Source organism: Oncorhynchus keta, chromosome 34 (assembly GCF_023373465.1).
Source record: "Oncorhynchus keta strain PuntledgeMale-10-30-2019 chromosome 34, Oket_V2, whole genome shotgun sequence".
Lineage (NCBI taxonomy): Eukaryota > Metazoa > Chordata > Actinopteri > Salmoniformes > Salmonidae > Oncorhynchus > Oncorhynchus keta.
Window position 1 is genome coordinate 20,797,826 of NC_068454.1, and position 18,697 is coordinate 20,816,522.

The following is an 18,697-nucleotide window of genomic DNA, read 5'->3' on the forward strand; positions in this document are numbered from 1 at the left end:
CAGAACTGATGTTACAGGCGAAACCCAGATAAAAATCCAATCAGGAAGTGCCGCATTTTTTAAAACCGCCTCATCATGCCAATGACTCCTTATATGGCTGTGAATGAGCTACGAATGAGCTTACGTTTTCCACACATTCCCCAAGGTGTCTACAGCATTGTGATGTCTTTTTTAGGCATTTCCATTGAAGAATAGCCGTAAGGGGCCATATTTAGCAAGTGGTCACAGGGTGTCTCCCGCAGAAAATATTGCGTAAAATACTGAGGTAGCCATTTTCCCAATCGCTTCTTATGAGAAACCAATTGCCTCGACAGATATATTATCTAATCTAATTTTGAAAAAAAGTTTGGCGTTGTTGTAGTAGTAGCATTTTACGGTCGATTTCTCAGCCAAGCATGATGAAGAAACGGGAGCTTTTTCGCCTACAAAAATAATATTTTTTTTCGCCTTTTTTTCCATCTAACTGGGAGTCTCCTGAGTGAAAGCATCCGAAGTTCTTCAAAGGTAAATGATTTAATTTGGTTGCTTTTATTATTTCCGTGAAAATGTTGCCTGCTGCCAGCAGAGCCTAGCATAGCATTATGCCATGATAAACTTACACAAATGCTTGTCTAGCGTTGGCTGTAACGCATATTTTGAAAATCTGAGATGACAGTGTTGTTAACAAAAGGCTAAGCTTGTGTTTGAATATATTTTATTAATTTCATTTGCGATTTACTTGAATAGGAAAAGTTTCTAGTGGTATTTATGTCCGCTGCGTTATGTTAATGCGTTTGAGGCTATGATTACGCTCCCGGATACGGGATTGCTAGTCGCAAAAGGTTAATGAGCGCAGTAATGTGCACAAGACTGTCGGCTATGGCAAATGTTTGTTCCATAATTCAATTAGCAAGAAAATGCCATTGTCAAAAGTGCACTGCACATGTTACTGGTTCCATGTGACGGAGATTACATTTCGAAAGAGATCTGATAGGCTACTTTGAAGCAAGTTAAGACATACCTCGTATTAAACACAAAGGTTTCAAACAATTAAGTATATGTTTTCAAAATCCAAACTGCCTCGAGCTCATTGCACAGTGGTGTGACATACTGACGAACCCTTCCTTCCATTGCCGTTTGATGCCATGTTCAAGTTAACTGGGGGGAGGGAACGAGCTCTGACTGTGAGAAATCGTTTTGAACGGTCATCTAACTCGGAATTCGAACTCAGGCCTTTTATCTAGAGCTCCGACTTTCAGACCTGAAGATCGCTGACATCATGATTTGACATCTAATTTTTCAGCGTTCCCAGTTGTCTTAAAAGCATCACAAGATGCTGCAGCCGCTCTTGCGCTGTCTGACATAATTTCCATTTCAGGGCTCTACCTGTATGCTGTACACGTGTGGTAAATAACGAATATACTGTACATGGGCCAATTCAATTTCCACTAAATTATGCTAGTGAACCTATAGACCAATAAACCTGACTAGTCATGTATTTCTATCGACTGGTATTTTCATCAATAAATAGGTAAACAAATTAATATTCTCCTGGAGCCTGTGCCAATTTTATTTGACTAAAAACCTGTCTCCCTGTTTTACTATACTTCTGAGCACTAGAAGTCCTCACAAATAATAAAGCAAGGAAAATGCTAACAGGTGAGTACTTTTTGCCGGTCATCACAAGGTAAATGTATATTTTAGGCTTAGCTTTTAGAGTTAGAATTAAGGTTAGGGACAATAGGCTTTTGAATGGGAATCAATTGGTCCTTACAAGTACAGTAAAAGTTGTGTGAGAGAGAAAGTAGTGGTTCTCTTAGGCCATCGTTAATGGATTCTCTGAAGCTGTGTAAAAAAAGCCACATCCTGGTATCCAGAAATTGCACAGTGACAAAGACTGCCCTCTTTTTTATATATATATAAAAATAAAAAAATCAGCATTATTGGACAAATAGGTAATTAATATGGTTGGGAGGTATCCAGATTTCCATACCTTAATACTGTGCCTGTGCCATCCCGGAATATATACGTTATGACCGGTAGTGTAAACGCTATTTGTTTTTTCAAATGTAATAAAATCCCCAAAAACATCCCTTACCAAAATGCGAGCAAGTTCCAAGGACTTCTCATAGGGAAGGCTAGGTAAATGCTAATTTACTATAAGGTCTAGGACAGACAACCCAGCTCATAAAGTTGTGCAAGTATCTCAAAACGCAGTTTGCAGCATGCACAAAACAAATATTAGGCAGCAGAGATCTTGTCTCTGCTGCTGTTACCAAGAAGCTTGATCTTGCTAGCTAGCGTTAGCCACTTTAATGACATTAGCAAGTTAGCAAAACCAAGCTGGGAAGAATTTATTTGGCGGAGCTGAGTTAATAGTTTATGTTACAGTGGTAAAGTACTTAAGTAAAAATATCTCAAACTACTTTAGTACTTTAAAGTGTCTGTACTTTACTATTTATATTTGCCAACTTTTACTTTACTACATTCCTAAAGAAAAGAATGTACTTTTTACTCCATACATTTTCCCCGACACCCAAAAGTACTAAGTACCCAAAACCATTTTTACATTTTGAATGCTTAGCAGGACAGAAAAATTGTCCAATTCACGCTCTTATCAAGAGAACATCCCTGGTCATCACTACTGCCTCTGATCTGGCAGACTCACTAAGCACATGCTTCGTTTGTAAATTATGTCTGAGTGTACCCCTGTTTATCCGTAAAAATTAAAAATGGTGCCATCTGGTTTGCTTAACCTGTTTGGGGTATGGGGCAGCATTTTCACTTTTGGATAAATAGCGTGCCCAAACTGAACTGCCTCCTACTCTGTCCCAGATCCTAATATATACCTATTATTATTAGTATTGTATAGAAAACACTCTGAAGTGTGCAAAGCTGTCATCAAGGCAAACGGTGGTTACTTTGAAGCGTCTCAAATAGATTTTTACACTTTTGCTTACTACATGATTTCATAGTTGTAGAATAATAGCAAAGACATCACAAGGTGGACAATGGTAAAAAATAAAAATTAGTAGGTGTCAACTTTTGACTGGTATTGTGTGTGTGTGTGTGTAGCTGGCAAACATTACTTGTGAATTTCATGCAAGTGTAACTCGATCACCTCACTTAAGTTGCGCTGCAGGAGTGACTTACCACACGAATCTCCCATTTTGCTCATTATGCTTCTTTGTAAACAAACACACGCGGCGGGCTCAAACTGCTGTTTTGTGCAACTCTTACCGGTAAGCATCATAAGAAAAAAGCTAAATGCAAAATTAACATTCTGCTTTATCTGTTACCTATTGCAGAAGTTGACTGCAGGTATTTATTTAAAGTACTTGCTAATTTTCAAAGCCCAAAAAACATAATTTACCAAAATGCTAACATAATGTACTAAGGAATCCTTATAGACAACACTAAATTCTAACGGGGGTTGTGTACAGTTTCTGACCTAAATTATACAAGTAACTCCTGCTACTCAGTTTGCTGCATGCACAAAATGAATATTAGCCAGCAAGGCTCTTGATTCAGGAGGGGATTCACTGCTGTTACCAAGCGAATGCTTGATTTTTGGAAGAGGCTAAACATTTAGCCAACTAGCTACTAAATTGGCAAACCAAATGCACAACTGCACAGCATTTAGCCCATTTTAGACTTAATATTTCTAAGATATCTAGCTGACAAACATTTTAGTTGTGAATCCCATACTGGAATTAAGTCACCTGGCGCATGCTGCACGACAGTGAGTTACTCAAGGCTCTGGTCTCTTGTCGTTGTGTGCTTGTAAACCAACACCACATGACTAGGGTTGCAAATGGTCGTAAACTTTACGGTAAATTTCTGGATATTTTCCATGGGAAGTTAAGCCTCGGGAATTTTCCCTAAATTCATCAAAAAACAGGGAACCTTTTTTTTGTGGGCTACATAAGGCAATTCTAGGTCTTGTGGCATATTTTGGTTGAACTGTCCCCAATTCAATGGAATTGCAACCCTCTGCATTCTTCCATCACATGTACAGCTGATTTTGAAAATCTTGCACTCTAATGAGATGCTATTGAGCCCAGATGACTACATTGTCTGAGCCAAGGACTACATGCTTTCTGGAAAGTTTTGATTACAATGCTGGGTGGGGTGAATGTTTTATGACGTACATGATTGTTTTGGAGAGATAATGATGGATTTTATCGAACAAAAGGACCATTTATGATGTTTATGGGACATATTGGAGTGTCAACAGAAGATCTTCAAAGGTAAGGCATGAATTATATTGTTATTTCTGAGGTTTGTGTCACCCCTGGTGGGCTGAAATATGATTGTCATGGTATTTAGTGGGTTATAGAGCACAACTGGTCCTTGTTTGGAAACACACACACCAAAGCACGCAACAGGCTGACCAATACAGGCGTTGAAACATTGGTGGCCATCCGGGCAAATTTGATGCTTTTTTAGCCTGATAACAAGCCATCCTTAATTAACAAGGTGGAAAGTGACGGAAGATGAGGCTGATGTTCAAGAGGTGGATATTGAGGACGTCCAGGGAGAAGACATGGAAGCCTGAGAGGAAGACAACCAAAGCTTTAGTTTCTAGACTATCATTTTACAGATGTATGTTGAAAACGTTTCTGGGAGATGCGATGGATCATTCAATATTCCCTTTCTTTTGTTGTTCAGTGAAATCATCCCATGTGAAGAGTCAACTCATTTAATTAAAGTTCAATTTGAAACAATTTTTTTCTATTGGAAGGATTTAATCATTTGCAATTATCTATTTATGATAAGGTAAAATGTTAATGTTTCTGTCTCCATATGATATGGTAAATATATCCAATGCAAAAAACATCTACATTTAAATGGTATTAATATTGGACATATTCCCTGTAATTCCATTTCTCCCCCCCACGGAAACTTTCCTCTGAATATTCCCCAAAATGTGCAACCCTCCTGGGGACTAACAAACAACATAATAATGTGACAGATGAAATTAACTTAATTTCTTTATATCCTAATGTATTTCTCAAGTTCACTGCAGGTATTTACCTAAATGTTGCTACAAATATTAAAAGGTATTAAAAAAATATATAATTTTTTTAAAGAGAAATAGTTGACGGTATTGAAAAACCATCCCATGGCTTTTTCCAAATACCCCAGTGAACTACATACATCCGAAGCATAGTAGTAATTACATCGTGGTGCAGTCTTGACAATCTTTTCTCATAGACCGGCTGCAAGTGTTCTAGCATTACCATGGTTACACCCTGCTGCTTCTGTTTTGCCAGTCATTGTTTCCATGGTTAATATTATTTTCCGAGATATGGCAGTGTTCTGCCTTTTACCGTTGCTGATGATGGCCTTTGACACAGACAGACAGAGCACCAAATGTTCCTGTAACAATAGAATATGAGATGCCATTGGAAGAGGCTAATGAAAGCAGGAAGTGACTATGACGATGCACATGACTGCAGGTACTAATCAGGAAGGTAGATGCGATTTCTCTTGTCTGCTGAAGGGAACAGGAACGTTAGCCGAGGCAGGCTTGATTGCTGGGGCCTGGGCTCATGTCTTCGTCATCATAATTGAGTCAGATGTTGACTCTGCCCATTAGCCCCGGGGCTGTATAGTAATGGCGTATTATTGGTGTTTCATGTTGTCATCCTGGCCTTTCCGTCTCACTAGGAGCCGTTATAGCAAGGTGTGGGCTGAAAACACCATCTCATTACACGCTGCCGTGCCCCACACACACGTAAACACTCATGACTGCTAAGCGCTTCAGTCAGTCTGCACATTATAACCCACTAAATACCATATTTGAATGCATGTTTGCGAGGGCATACTTATCGATGCGTATGACTCCAGCCCTCTGGTGGATTAGAAATGCCAGTACAGTGTGTCTATCCGGACTGAGTCAGTTCTAAACACACATAAACCTCATCACTGTGTAAACCCATTTCCTATCAATTAGTATGGAGACCGACATGCACATCGACATAAATGTTCTGAAGCCCGGGTTAATGTAAGTCGTGTGGTGCTGTTATTTTGGCCCTGGGGTGTGGATAGGCCCACATCAGGGAACCGTATGGTTATGAAATAAAACTGAGGATCACTGTCCACTTTGAATGAATGATGGGTAATTCATCTAAAATGTCTGTCTTGGTGAGTTAATGTCGCTTCATGTTCAATCCCATGTCTGCATTAGCCGTGCAACATTTACGGGGATACGGCCCCTTCAGAAGTCAGGGCATTCATGCTTTTTGCGCTTCGCAGAGCTGTTGTGAAGGAAGATGTCAAGGAAGTGAGTGTGTTTATACAGGACCTCCCGCCCCCACCTACCGTCAACCAATCATGTTAATGCGGAGCTATACGGAGCCCTCTGCATTGTTATAACATTTGCGAGGCGCATGGTGATGCGGTAAGGAGCTCAATTTGATCTCTGCATGCCTCTGGAGGCTCCACCATTGCATCATATCCTCCATATGGAGCCTCAGACCACTTTTTCGGATCAAGCATAAATAGGCTTTTAATGTTTTAATGGCCACGATGAAATGTCTCCTGTCTGCTACAGTAAGTGATCTGATCTTTATTTGCCGGCCTGGGGGCTCATCATAGGTGAAGTGAGCCGTGATGGTGGATCTCATCAGAGCACGCCTCCATATCCACCTGACCCCTTTTTTTGGCTGTGTTTCATCTCGCGCTCTCCTCTCAATTTCATGCTTTCTTTTATCGCTGTACTGCTAGAGATGTTGGCTCTTTCTGTTTCTGTGCCTACAGCTCAGGCTGTACTGTGTGTTTTGTCTGTGTGGCAGTTGCTCTTATGCACTTTGACTCACGGCTGGCTTTTATCTGTCCTGTTCTCTCCCTCTCTCTTACACATGCAAGTCCCCTGCTCTGTCAGGGTTTAGCCCTCCAGTTCACAGCCCGCATCTCCAGGGCCCTTACAGCTGAGAACTGGTAGAGGTGTTTTATAATTTCTAACATATCTAGTATATTATAGAACCGCAAGTGAAAAGGGATTAACAGGAATGTTTTTTTTTTGTCAAGGCTTTTGATTCCTTTGTATTTATTTTTCCACAGTAGGCTGAATATGGCCTTAGGGAATAAGCCTTGACATGTGGCCCAGATCTTTACTTAGTTATACAATGTTAAACCTATATGTAATATTTCAAGCTGTTTGATGTAATTTACTTCCTGGTTGTGTTGTAATCTGTCAGCTGACTTCCTGTTTCTCTTTAGGGAGGAGGTGGAGAGCCTGCGGGATAAGATCCGAGCGGACCACGAGCGGGCGTTGCAGGAAGCCAAGGAGAAGCTGAGGAAGTCCCGGGACGAGCTGCGGGCTGAGATCCAGACTGAGAAGAGCAAGGTGCTGGAGGACCTGAAGAAGGAGGGGCCCAAGCCGTTACCACCGGTCCCCATGCCCAAGGTGGTGGGGGTCAACGATGGAGACCCCGGGGAGCCCGACATCAAGGAGAAACGAGACAAGATCAGAGAGGTGAGAGGGAGAAGGGTCTTGGGGTGGTAACTAAGAGTCTCTGCGACGTCGTTGTCTTTTACCTGCCCCCATTTTTCAGCTATGTCCTGTGTCTCGGTCTGATCGTTCAGTTGCTATTTCTGAGGTGCTAAGTGGAGACAGTCAGAGCCAACCTGAGACCGCTTTCCATTCCCCCATCCATCCATTCTCCGAGATAATTACCTTGTTTAATCCCTTTCTGAACACTTACTGCGGCACAGGGCCAGCCCATTCACTCTAAACCTGCCTTTGTCTTCCAACCTGCCTTTTGTTCCCACATAATTATCATTCAAAGTATGCTGCCATAAACTCCCAAATGAGGAGCGCTAATAGCTATACGGTGGCCACCCGATTGCTTTGTGACTGTGAGCACAAGTCATATCTCTATAGAACACGGGCCGACTGTCATCAACGATAATGTTTTAATCACGAGGATGGCTATTCGTGTCGCACTGTTGCAAAATGTTGTATTTTTTTACTTGCATGTTTTGCAGTCACGACTTGTTTAACTTGTTTAATAGAATGAAAATGAGGCACACCATCTGTCCAACCAATATCACTGTATACTGTACGTCCCTGCTCTGTGTTTACTTGGTAATGTAGCGAGCCACTAGCCAGGTCAGTGTCCTGTGATCACAAACAACCTATAGGGAGGACTTCAGAGACCTGGCCGTGTGGTGCCATGACAACAACCTCATTGTGAGCAAGAAAAGGTAGCTGATTGTGGACTACAGGAAAAGACGGGCAGAACAGGCCCCCATTAACATCGACTGGGCTGTAGTGGAGTGGGTTGAGAGTTTCATGTTCCTTGGTGTCCACATCACAAATGAACTAACATGGTCCAAACACACCAAGACAGTTGTGAAGAGGGCACAACAACTCCTTTTCCCCCTCAGGAGACTGAAAAGATTTGGCATAGGTCCCCAGATCCTCAAAATGTTCTACAGCTGCACCATCGATAGCATCCTGACCGGTTGCATCACTGCCTGGTATGGCAACTGCTCGGCATCTGACCATAAGGCGCTACAGAGCGTAGTGCAAACGGCCCAGTACATCACTCGGACCAAGCTTCCTGACATCCAGCACCTATATAATAGGCAGTGTCAGAGGAAAGCCCATAAAATTGTCACCCAAGTCATAGTCTGTTTTCTCTTCCACCGTAAGGCAAACGGTACAGGAACACTAAGTCTAGGACCAAAAGGCTCCTCAACAGCTTCTTACCCCCAAGCTGAACAATTAATAAAATGGCCACTGGATTATTTATTTTGTGTACAAGTTATCTCCATTAACCTGTACCCCCGCACATTGACCCTGTATATAGCCTCGTTATTGTTATTTTATTCTGTTACTTTTTATAATTGTACTTATTTTATTGGGTAAATATTTGAACTCTTCTTGAACTGCACTGTTGGTTAAGGGTTTGTAAGTAACAGTTAGGTCTACACTATTTTTTTCAATCCTATGTCACTCAGCCTGTCCCTAGATATCCAACCCTCTTCAAAGTTCAGTTTCCCACCATATACCAAATCGCCACCACCATATTCATATTTCCTATAGGGACCAGAGCTGACATGCTAGCCCTCCATTAGCTTGAAAAGAGCGTACTATTCCCCTCCACTTTGGTTATGAAAGGGCTGGTCATGTAGCCGTTATGCTTTCATCATGAGGAAGATTGAGGAGTCCTTTTGAGGGGAGGAAAAAGACAGTATTTTTTTTTTTTTTTTTGGGGGGGGTGTTATTTGATACAGAGGAAAATAGTGGTCTTTGGTTGGTTAGGATTATAGCATTGTGGTGTTTTTAGAAAAAATAGGAGAAGATGTGTTGTACTGCATTTATTAGAATTTGTTTGCTTGAATGATTTTGTTACCTACATTTCTTGACCATAAATTAAGAAAATTATCACAGTTGAGTGAGTGGTTATAATTTCTGCTTGTGTGTTTTAGAGCTTGACCGATTATGGGATTTTTGGATATATTTTTAGAGTGTATAGAGTCTATTCACCGATAACTGATATCTGCTGATGATAATTATAATAATAGCTGGAATATAAAATCAAATAAATTATCTTCTGTATGGATTGTGCTTAAAACGGCAATACAAAAATACTCAAAGCAGATTTCTTAAATTTAATAAACATTTATTGGATTTGGAAGCTGAGCATTTTTGATAATTGGTTCACCTATTTTTGACAAATGAGGGCATTGCTGTTTTCTTATGGTCATTTGGTTTATCCCAAAAGTAGATCACACCTGTACAGTTGTGAATGAAACATGATTTATGTAAGTGGATAATTAAATGATAACAGTGGGCAAAAACAACATTCAGATTGCGGAATAATTCTTAGGCAAGCTTTGAATTTGTGAACTAAAAGGTTAGGAGCACCACACAAAATGTAGGAGCACCAGAAAGACTAGATTTTCTAATGGAAAAACGTACTCTAGTGAAAGGACGATAAACTGCACTGATTCCAGCAAAAATAAATTCCTAGACTGAGCTGCTTCATGCTAGGCAGCTAGACAACGACAGGACACATTTTCAATGTATTAATATTTAGCTATGTTTTCGTTGTTTGCAGGGCTGTAGCCACTGAAATATGGCAGTTGTCACTTGAAAGGAGAAACGTATCACAAAATGTGCTGTTCTGCCTCTAGTGCCAAGTGTTAGTGAACGGTCCTTGCTATGTGGGATCCTTAATATCCCTACCCCATTGAAGTAAGAATTTTAAAATGGTTATGTTAAGGTACGGCTTAGGTAATGGTTATGGTTAGGGTAGGGGTTAAGTTTAGGATTTAGGGAGCTGTCCCAAGGATTCCAGATGGCACTAATCCTCAAGTACTCTCATAGAGCTAGTTTGCCGAGCACTTGTCATGGAAATGGAGTGGCGTAAAGTGATAACCCATACATCAAAACGTAGCTGCGATGTGCTAGTTTTGAACCTGCTGTTATTTTTGTCTCTGAAAATGTATGAGTAACTGGAGGAGTAACCTTCGCAAACAGTAAATATAACACCACATTTTGCAGGCTTCACTAAAGGGCTGTAATGTTAACGTTACCACAGAGTTGAAAGTGCTTAACACCCTACCATGGCACTTCATGTAACAGTACATGGACAGTTCACATTTTATTGAGCTGTCAAGCTTCTATATACTCAGCACTCGTAGAAACAGCACCGTAGTAACAGTTCAGTTGTTAACTCTCCTCTCTGACTAGTGTAACTGCATTGGGTGATCGTGTCTAGTCTTGCTGTAGCATACCAAGGCAAATAGGCTAGGGCCATGTAAAGAGCGCCCTCTTCAGCACAAATATTATCTGTCCTTTTCAGTGGATTAAACGGTGATACAGATAATTCCCGTAAGTGGCTAATATCGGCCGAACATATCGGTCGGGCTCTAGTGTTATTCCCCATGGAGCTGGGTACTGTGACTGTAAAGCCCAGATAAATCAATAGCTAAAGTAGGCCTTTAAAAAAAAAGAGGGATCTAAATGCTGCCTGCACAGAGATGTATGGGCCCATAAAGATAGCACTTAGATGGAGATGTGGAATATGCGTAGAACTGTTTCCTGAAGCATTCTGCCCTGTTCTGAAAGAACTCCCTGGGTTTACCATCGTGCTGTGTTTGGTCAGGACGTGTCGCTTTATTCATTTGTTCGTTTTGAGACCCGTTACTAAGCACTTCCCCGCAACAAACATTGTGGGCACTGCTCATTATTTCTCAAAGTTTGTGTGAAAGAGAAACTAATCGATGTTTTTGCGTTTCATGATGATTGAGCTCAGTCAGGACTTGTGGCTAGCATGAGTCCGTTTGACAGCGGTGAGTGATGGCGTGTGGGAATAACAGTGGCTGACAACATATCATCTGTTGCTGAACAACAGTGCTACAGCTTGTCTCGCAGAGTGATCTTAAAGAGAACTGCACAAAAAAGATCAGGTAAACCGCGAAGCACATGGGCATCTCCCACTCACGCAGCTGCCAAACTGAGCAGAGACAGCTGCTAAGTGGAGAACGCACTGAACCGAGAGCGCAGTTGCACTTGGCCAAATCAATTCCAGTAATGAAATAATTACACATTGCGACCCACCATTAACAGGTTGCGACACACACTTTAAGAAAGGCTGCTGTAGACCATCTACAGTAAGACTATCCAAATAATGTGTTACCCAACGTTCCTATAGATTGAGAGCCATTATTTTGTTAACACTAATCCAGTATATGCATTATGCTGATTCCTGCTATGAAAGTATCTGCCTGTTTCGCTGCTGGCTCTCACTCCCTCTAACCGCTGTGTGCATAGAGGAGGGAGAGATGCATTCTGAAAAGCACAAGCATATGACCGTTCTAGTTAGTCACAGCTTTCTGTGAGGATGTAATATTTGTCACCTCTTAATATTGAGTTCATGGCACCAATTGTGTAGTACGGTTTTGATGCACCTGTGGAGCATGCCTTTTGCAGTGAATAGTTCTACATAAAGTATGGGTAACATTGATGGGCGTAGGGGCCACAAAAGAAGTTAAACTTATCATGAGGGGCCCTCAGTTGTGTGTGTGTGTGTTAGGTTCTAATTCTCAAAGTAAAAACTCAACGGACATTTCTGAAAGTTTTTAACCAAGTTTATTTTGCCCAGAGGGTCAATACAGCCGCAGTCAGACAACACATGTTTCCACCACCACAAGTGTATATGTTCTCCCAATTTAGGCACTCCTCCTCCTCTCCAATCCTTACATCTGTTATGGTCCGACAGGAAGACGGAGTGAGGATAATTAACCATTGTTTCTCCCTTTTTGGGATTGGACCTGACCTCAACCCTCTGGAGGCCTAATCCAAAGACCTCCACCCGTCTCCCCTAACACATTCCAAAGCCATCTGGCTCCTACAGATAACCATTAAATTCTGATGTAAAAACCAGTCTCTTTCACTCCTTGAGTATAACAATGTTTCAAGTTTAACCCAGAATCTATATATACAGTGGGGCAAAAAAGTATTTCGTCAGCCACCAATTGTGCAAGTTCTCCCACTTAAAAATATGAGAGAGCCCTGTAATTTTCATCATGGGTACACTTCAACTATGACAGACAGAAAATCACATTGTAGAAAATCACATTTTTAATTAATTAATTTGCAAATTTTGGTGGAAAATAAGTATTTGGTCACCTACAAACAAGCAAGCTTTCTGGCTCTCACAGACCTGTAACTTCTTCTTTAAGAGGCTCAACTGTCCTCCACTCGTTACCTGTATTAATGGCACCTGTTTGAACTTGTTATCAGTATAAAAGACACCTGTCCACAACCTCAAGCAGTCACACTCCAAACTCCACAATGGCCAAGACCAAAGAGCTGTCAAAGGACACCAGAAATAAAATTGTAGACCTGCACCAGGCTGGGAAGAATGCAATAGGTAAGCAGCTTGGTTTGAATAAATCAACTGTGGGAGCAATTATTAGGAAATGGAAGACATACAAGACCACTGATAATCTCCCTCAATCTGGGGCTCCACGCAAGATCTCATCCCGTGGGGTCAAAATGATCACAAGAACCACACGGGGGGACCTAGTGAATGACCTGCAGAGAGCTGGGACCAAAGTAGCAAAGTCTACCATCAGTAACACACTACGCCGCCAGGGACTCAAATCCTGCAGTGCCAGACGTGTCCCCCTTCTTAAGCCAGTACATGTCCAGGGCCGTCTGAAGTTTACTAGAGACCATTTGGATGATCCAGAAGAAGATTGGGAGAATGTCATATGGTCAGATTAAACCAAAATATAACTTTTTGGTAAAAACTCAACTCGCCGTGTTTGGAGGACAAAGAATGCTGAGTTGCATCCAAAGAACACCGTACCTACTGTGAAGCATGGGGGTGGAAACATCATGCTTTGGGGCTGTTTTTCTGCAAAGGGACCAGGACGACTGATCCGTGTAAAGGAAAGAATGAATGGGGCCATGTATCGTGAGATTTTGAGTGAAAAACTCCTTCCATCAGCAAGGGCATTGAAGATGAAACGTGGCTGTGTCTTTCAGCATGACAATGATACCAAACACACCGCCCGGGAAACGAAGGAGTGGCTTTGTAAGAAGCATTTCAAGGTCCTTGAGTGGCCTAGCCAGTCTCCAGATCTCAACCCCATAGAAAATCTTTGGAGGGAGTTGAAAGTCCATGTTGCCCAGCAACAGCCCCAAAACATCACTGCTCTAAATGAGATCTGCATGGAGGAATGGGCCAAAATACCAGCAACAGTGTGTGAAAAGTCTTCAAGGTTACAGAAAACGTTTGACCTCTTTCATTGCCAACAAAGGGTATATAACAAAGTATTGAGAAACTTTTGTTATTGACCAAATACTTATTTTCCACCATAATTTGCAAATAAATTAATAAAAAATTATACAATGTGATTTTCTGGATTTTTTTCTCCCTCATTTTGTCTGTCATAGTTGACGTGTACCTATGATGAAAATTACAGGCCTCATCTTTTTAAGTGGGAGAACTTGCACAATTGGTGGCTGACTAAATACTTTATTGCCCCACTGTATATATAAAAAAAAATATATAAAAAAAATTAAAGTTTAATTTCCTTCCTAATTGTACACATGTCATGGAACAGAGAAATGTTGCATTTTTTAAAATAGGTTTGCTGCAATTTTACACATTTTGCCATGAAGATTTGGAAATGGTATAACTCATTTAATTACATTTTGCAATGGGCCAGAGAGGGAAATATGCAGTTTCACAATTCATTTCCTGCAGTTCTAAAGATTTTGTCATATGGTGGAGAAAAATGTTTGTGCTGTTTTATATGATGTCTGATGAACAATGGGGACGATTATTTGACCATGACAAGTTTAGTCTAGCAGCCAGCTATCTTAACAATCTAAAAAATGTTAGCTTACATGGGCTAATTAAGTGACTCTGACTGACCTAACAAGAGAAACTGCTGATGTACAACCAAATTTCAAAATTGCGCCTTGTGTATTTTACTATTCTAACTCAATAATAAGTTCGAGGGGGGGGGGGCAGGGTTTGAAAAGGGCCCAGGCCGCTAGTTGCCTATCCCTCGTCTACATCAAGTAGCCTAGGCCTAGCGCTGAAATATTTTTGTAGGACATCTGCCATGTAGGCTAGTTAGCAATCTAGTGTTTTGCGTTTCCAGGTGGTGAATAATATAGGCCAATATGCACAAAGATTCTCTGAAGAGCCAAAAAGAAGTCTGATAATTCTAGATCCTATTTTGACATGTTGCACATCCAAATATCTTATGCATTTGCTGGAAATGTTATTTGAAATAGCTTAGACCAACTTTTTAAAACAGGCTACCATCTCAGTTGTCTTGCTTGGCACTTTTTTTTTTGTCTAGAGCACTGCCGCTAATGGGATGTAACTGTCCATTAAAAAAACGTTTGTTAAAAAAAATAGTTACACTTTTTGCGTGTGTCCATGAATATCACTCGTCTCCTCTAGGGCATCGTAAAGCTCTCTCGCTCTCTGAAGCCTCCTTCCAGCATGGCCACCTGCCATACACTCATTCTAACACTGTGTAACGACACTTATTTCTCATAGGGTTTACATCCAAAGCTATAGTCTAGTTCAACTGATATGTATCTGTTTTTAAGGATTAACCTTTCTCTTCACCATTTGATACTTATTTCGCAGTTTCACAAATAGTATCAAGAGAGAAAATAAGATCCACTGGCCACAGCACTATGCTATAGGCCCCTTTCCACATCTAACACGACTCATCTCAGAGAGCCAATCTAGGTTTCTGCTCTGTGTGATACACACTGTCGTAAGCTATGCCCATCCAATACAGCCCTATATCCCCGGAAGAGAAACACTACCCGGTGAACAGAATTCATGAGAATTTAGACCTCTATATATTATGTATAGATGTTGTGGATCTATATTTCTACAGTATCCTCTCTGCTAGAATACACCTCTGTATGAGTTGGTAAGTAGGGCTGGCCGTATAATCATGTAACTGACAGTTATAGATGACTACCATCATGAAAACTTATTTAAAATAAATAAAAAAACTTTTTTAAACAACATCAATCCATTTTGGGGGGGAACGAACAGCTGAATGAAGGTGGTCCGGCCGGGCATTCTTGCTTTTGAGTCCGATTCTCCTGTAACATAGACTGTTCCTTGTTTTTCCCCCGAATTCAAACAGTTATTACGGTGGTAGTGGCCGCTTGACCGTCACTGCCCTATCGGTAAGTGTGGATGTGTTTGGCAACATGATTCCATGACTGTTTTGCTGTCGTTTAGCATGGAAAGATGGTGAAAAGGGATGTGGTGAAAATACATGTCTGTATTCCAGGCAAACCACAGCAGCTAAATGTTAAGTATAGGCCTAACGAGTAGCATGGTGATGGGCCGATGAGTGTGACTGAGAAACTTGAAGAGGACAAGACAGACCCACAATGCCACTCACCTCAGGACTGTTGCCACAGTAGCTCATATCAGTGTTGTCTCTGGTGTTTGAACTATGCACCGATATGACATTTATGGCCGATACTGATAATTTCCTTGCAAAAAAACAACCCGATACCGATATTTAACATTTTAGCAGCCTTTTTAAGCATTCTAGTACAGTAAAATAGTTGAAACACACACACACACACTGCCAAAGTTATTTTGTTGGTGTTTACGGATGTCCCCATTACCAGTAAAACATAACAAAAACATTTCTTTCACTTACTTGCTGTGCTATTTCGTTCATTTGTTCAACCAGGATTTCATGTGCACTCAGTGTGCACGTTCACTGTGTCCGTTTCCATCTTGTCCAGCTGTGCCTGTAACATTTCACGTTAACCCTGTTTCTTGTCTGCATTGAAATATCGAGCATGGTGGCGACACAGTATCAAATCAAATGTATTGATATAGCCCTTCTTACATCAGCTGATATCTCAAAGTGCTGTACAGAAACCCAGCCTAAAACCCCAAACAGCAAGCAATGCAGGTGTTGAAGCACGTTGGCTAGAAAAAACTCCCTAGAAAGGCCAAAACCTAGGAAGAAACCTAGAGAGGAACCAGGCTATGAGGGGTGGCCAGTCCTCTTCTGGCTGTGCCGGGTGGAGATTATAACAGAACATGGCCAAGATGTTCAAATGTTCATAAATGACCAACATGATCAAATAATAGGTCTGGGACAGGTAGAACGTCCAGTGAACAGGTCAGGATTCCATAGCCCCAGGCAGAACAGTTGAAACTGGAGCAGCAGCACGGCCAGGTGGACTGGGGACAGCAAGGAGTCATGCCAGGTAGTCCTGAGGCATGGTGCTAGGGCTCAGGTCCTCCGAGAAAGAAAGCGAGAATTAGAGAGAGCATACTTAAATTCACAGGACACCGGATAAGACAGGAGAAGTACTCCAGATATAACAGACTGACCCTAGCCCCCCGACACAAACTACTGCAGCATAAATACTGGAGACTGAGACAGGAGGGGTCAGGAGACACTGTGGCCCCATCCGATGATACCCCCGGACATGGCCAAACAGGCAGGATATAACCCCACCCACTTTGCCAAAGCACAGCCCCCACACCACTAGAGGGATATCTTCAATCACCAACTTACCATCCTGAGACGAGGCCGAGTATAGCCCACAAAGATCTCCGCCACGGCACAACCCAAGGGGAGGGGGGGGGGGGGGGTATCTTCCAGACAGGAAGATCACATCAGTGACTCAACCCACTCAAGTGACGCACCCCTTGTAGGGACGGCATGAAAGAGCACCAGTAAGCCAGTGACTCAGCCCCTGTAATAGGGTTAGAGGCAGAGAATTCCAGTGGAAAGAGGGGAACCGGCCAGGCAGAGACAGCAAGGGCGGTTCGTTGCTCCAGAGCCTTTCCGTTCACCTTCACACTCCTGGGCCAGACTACACTCAAATCATATGACCCGCTGAAGAGATGAGTCTTCAGTAAAGAGGCTCAGAGAGAATACCACCTATTTGCTTGTTCACAGCCTCTAGTCAAGTACATTTCCAAGTTAACCCGATGTTCTGTGTCTGCATTTTTGTTGAGCAGGACTTTGAATGTCATGACAGGGTATCACGTCTGCTGCAGACGCAGTTGAGCTTATTTCTCAAGTCAGTTGTTCGAATGGAGCTGGGAGTGTTCATGTTTCAAACATGTTCTCAATGCCACTGAAATGGCAGCAGCGGTATGAGAAGACCCAGCACATTCTTGAGCATGCAGTACTGCTTTCCTCAGTAGGAAATCCTCGTGGACCCACTGTGCTGTCAGGCTCCTAATGGTCATGGGGTTGACATCGCTGGTCCAGTCGGGAAGCAGTAATAGCAGTGATGCATCATGGATGTGAGTTTCAACAATACTGTGTAACTCCGGTAAGGCAGCAGCTGAAAAATGGCGCCTAATTGGTAGTGGTGCTCGACCAGTCGGCAAAAGCCAACATCGTCACTGCACCTGTACATAGCCCATCTGTAAACAGCCCATCTATCTACCTACCTCATCCCCATACTGGTATTTATTTATTTATTTATTTTGCTCCTTTGCACCCCAGTATCTCTACCTGCACATTAATCTTTTGCCAATCTACTATTCCAGTGTTTAATTGCTATATTGTAATTACTTCACCACCACGGCCTATTTATTTCCTTAACTTACCTCATTTGCACTGACTGTATATAGACTTTTTCTTTTGTTCTACTATGTTGTAACTGTGTTGTTGTATGTGTCGAATTGCTACGCTTTATCTTGGCCAGGTCGCAGTTGCAAATGAGAACTTGTTCTCAACTAGTCTACCTTGTTAAATAAAGGTAAAAAAACAAAAAAATCATCCACGACAGAGAATGGTTGATTGTCAAGGGCAATGAATTACATTATCTTGGCGAGCCTTTGCGTTCTCCCACTGAAATGTTCTGACTCTTTCAAATGACTGCTCGACTTGATGACTGCTCGATCCGCTATATTTTTCATGGCGTCATTACGTCATCTACCTACGTTATATGATATTCACGTCAGCTCTGACGTTGGTTTTGCGAATCGGCGTTAAACTAGACATAGGGCCGATGCCAATGTTGGCATTTTTAGATAATTGAAAATAATTTATCCTTCATGGATTAGTGTGAGAGCAAGAAGAGGGGTAGAAATGGAGAGGTTTTGTCTTGGTTTCACTTGGTTTCACATGTTTACTGGTTCATTTCTGCTGCCCCATAAAATGTAATGTTCTCCCCATTGTATAGTATTTCTACTTCCCTGACCTGGGC

At 41.8% G+C, this 18,697-nt stretch overlaps 1 protein-coding gene across 3 annotated transcripts in view; it reads left to right on the forward strand.

Moving 5' to 3' along the window:
- The window catches only part of LOC118366814 (mannosyl-oligosaccharide 1,2-alpha-mannosidase IB), a 111,947-nt gene that overhangs the window by 18,069 nt on the left and 75,181 nt on the right, over window positions 1–18,697 (forward strand). For all 3 annotated transcript variants that reach the window (XM_035749529.2, XM_035749530.2, XM_035749531.2), the window contains one exon: window positions 7,207–7,462. In XM_035749529.2, coding sequence (XP_035605422.1) covers window positions 7,207–7,462 — 256 coding nt within the window. The remainder of the gene's footprint in view (window positions 1–7,206; window positions 7,463–18,697) is intronic.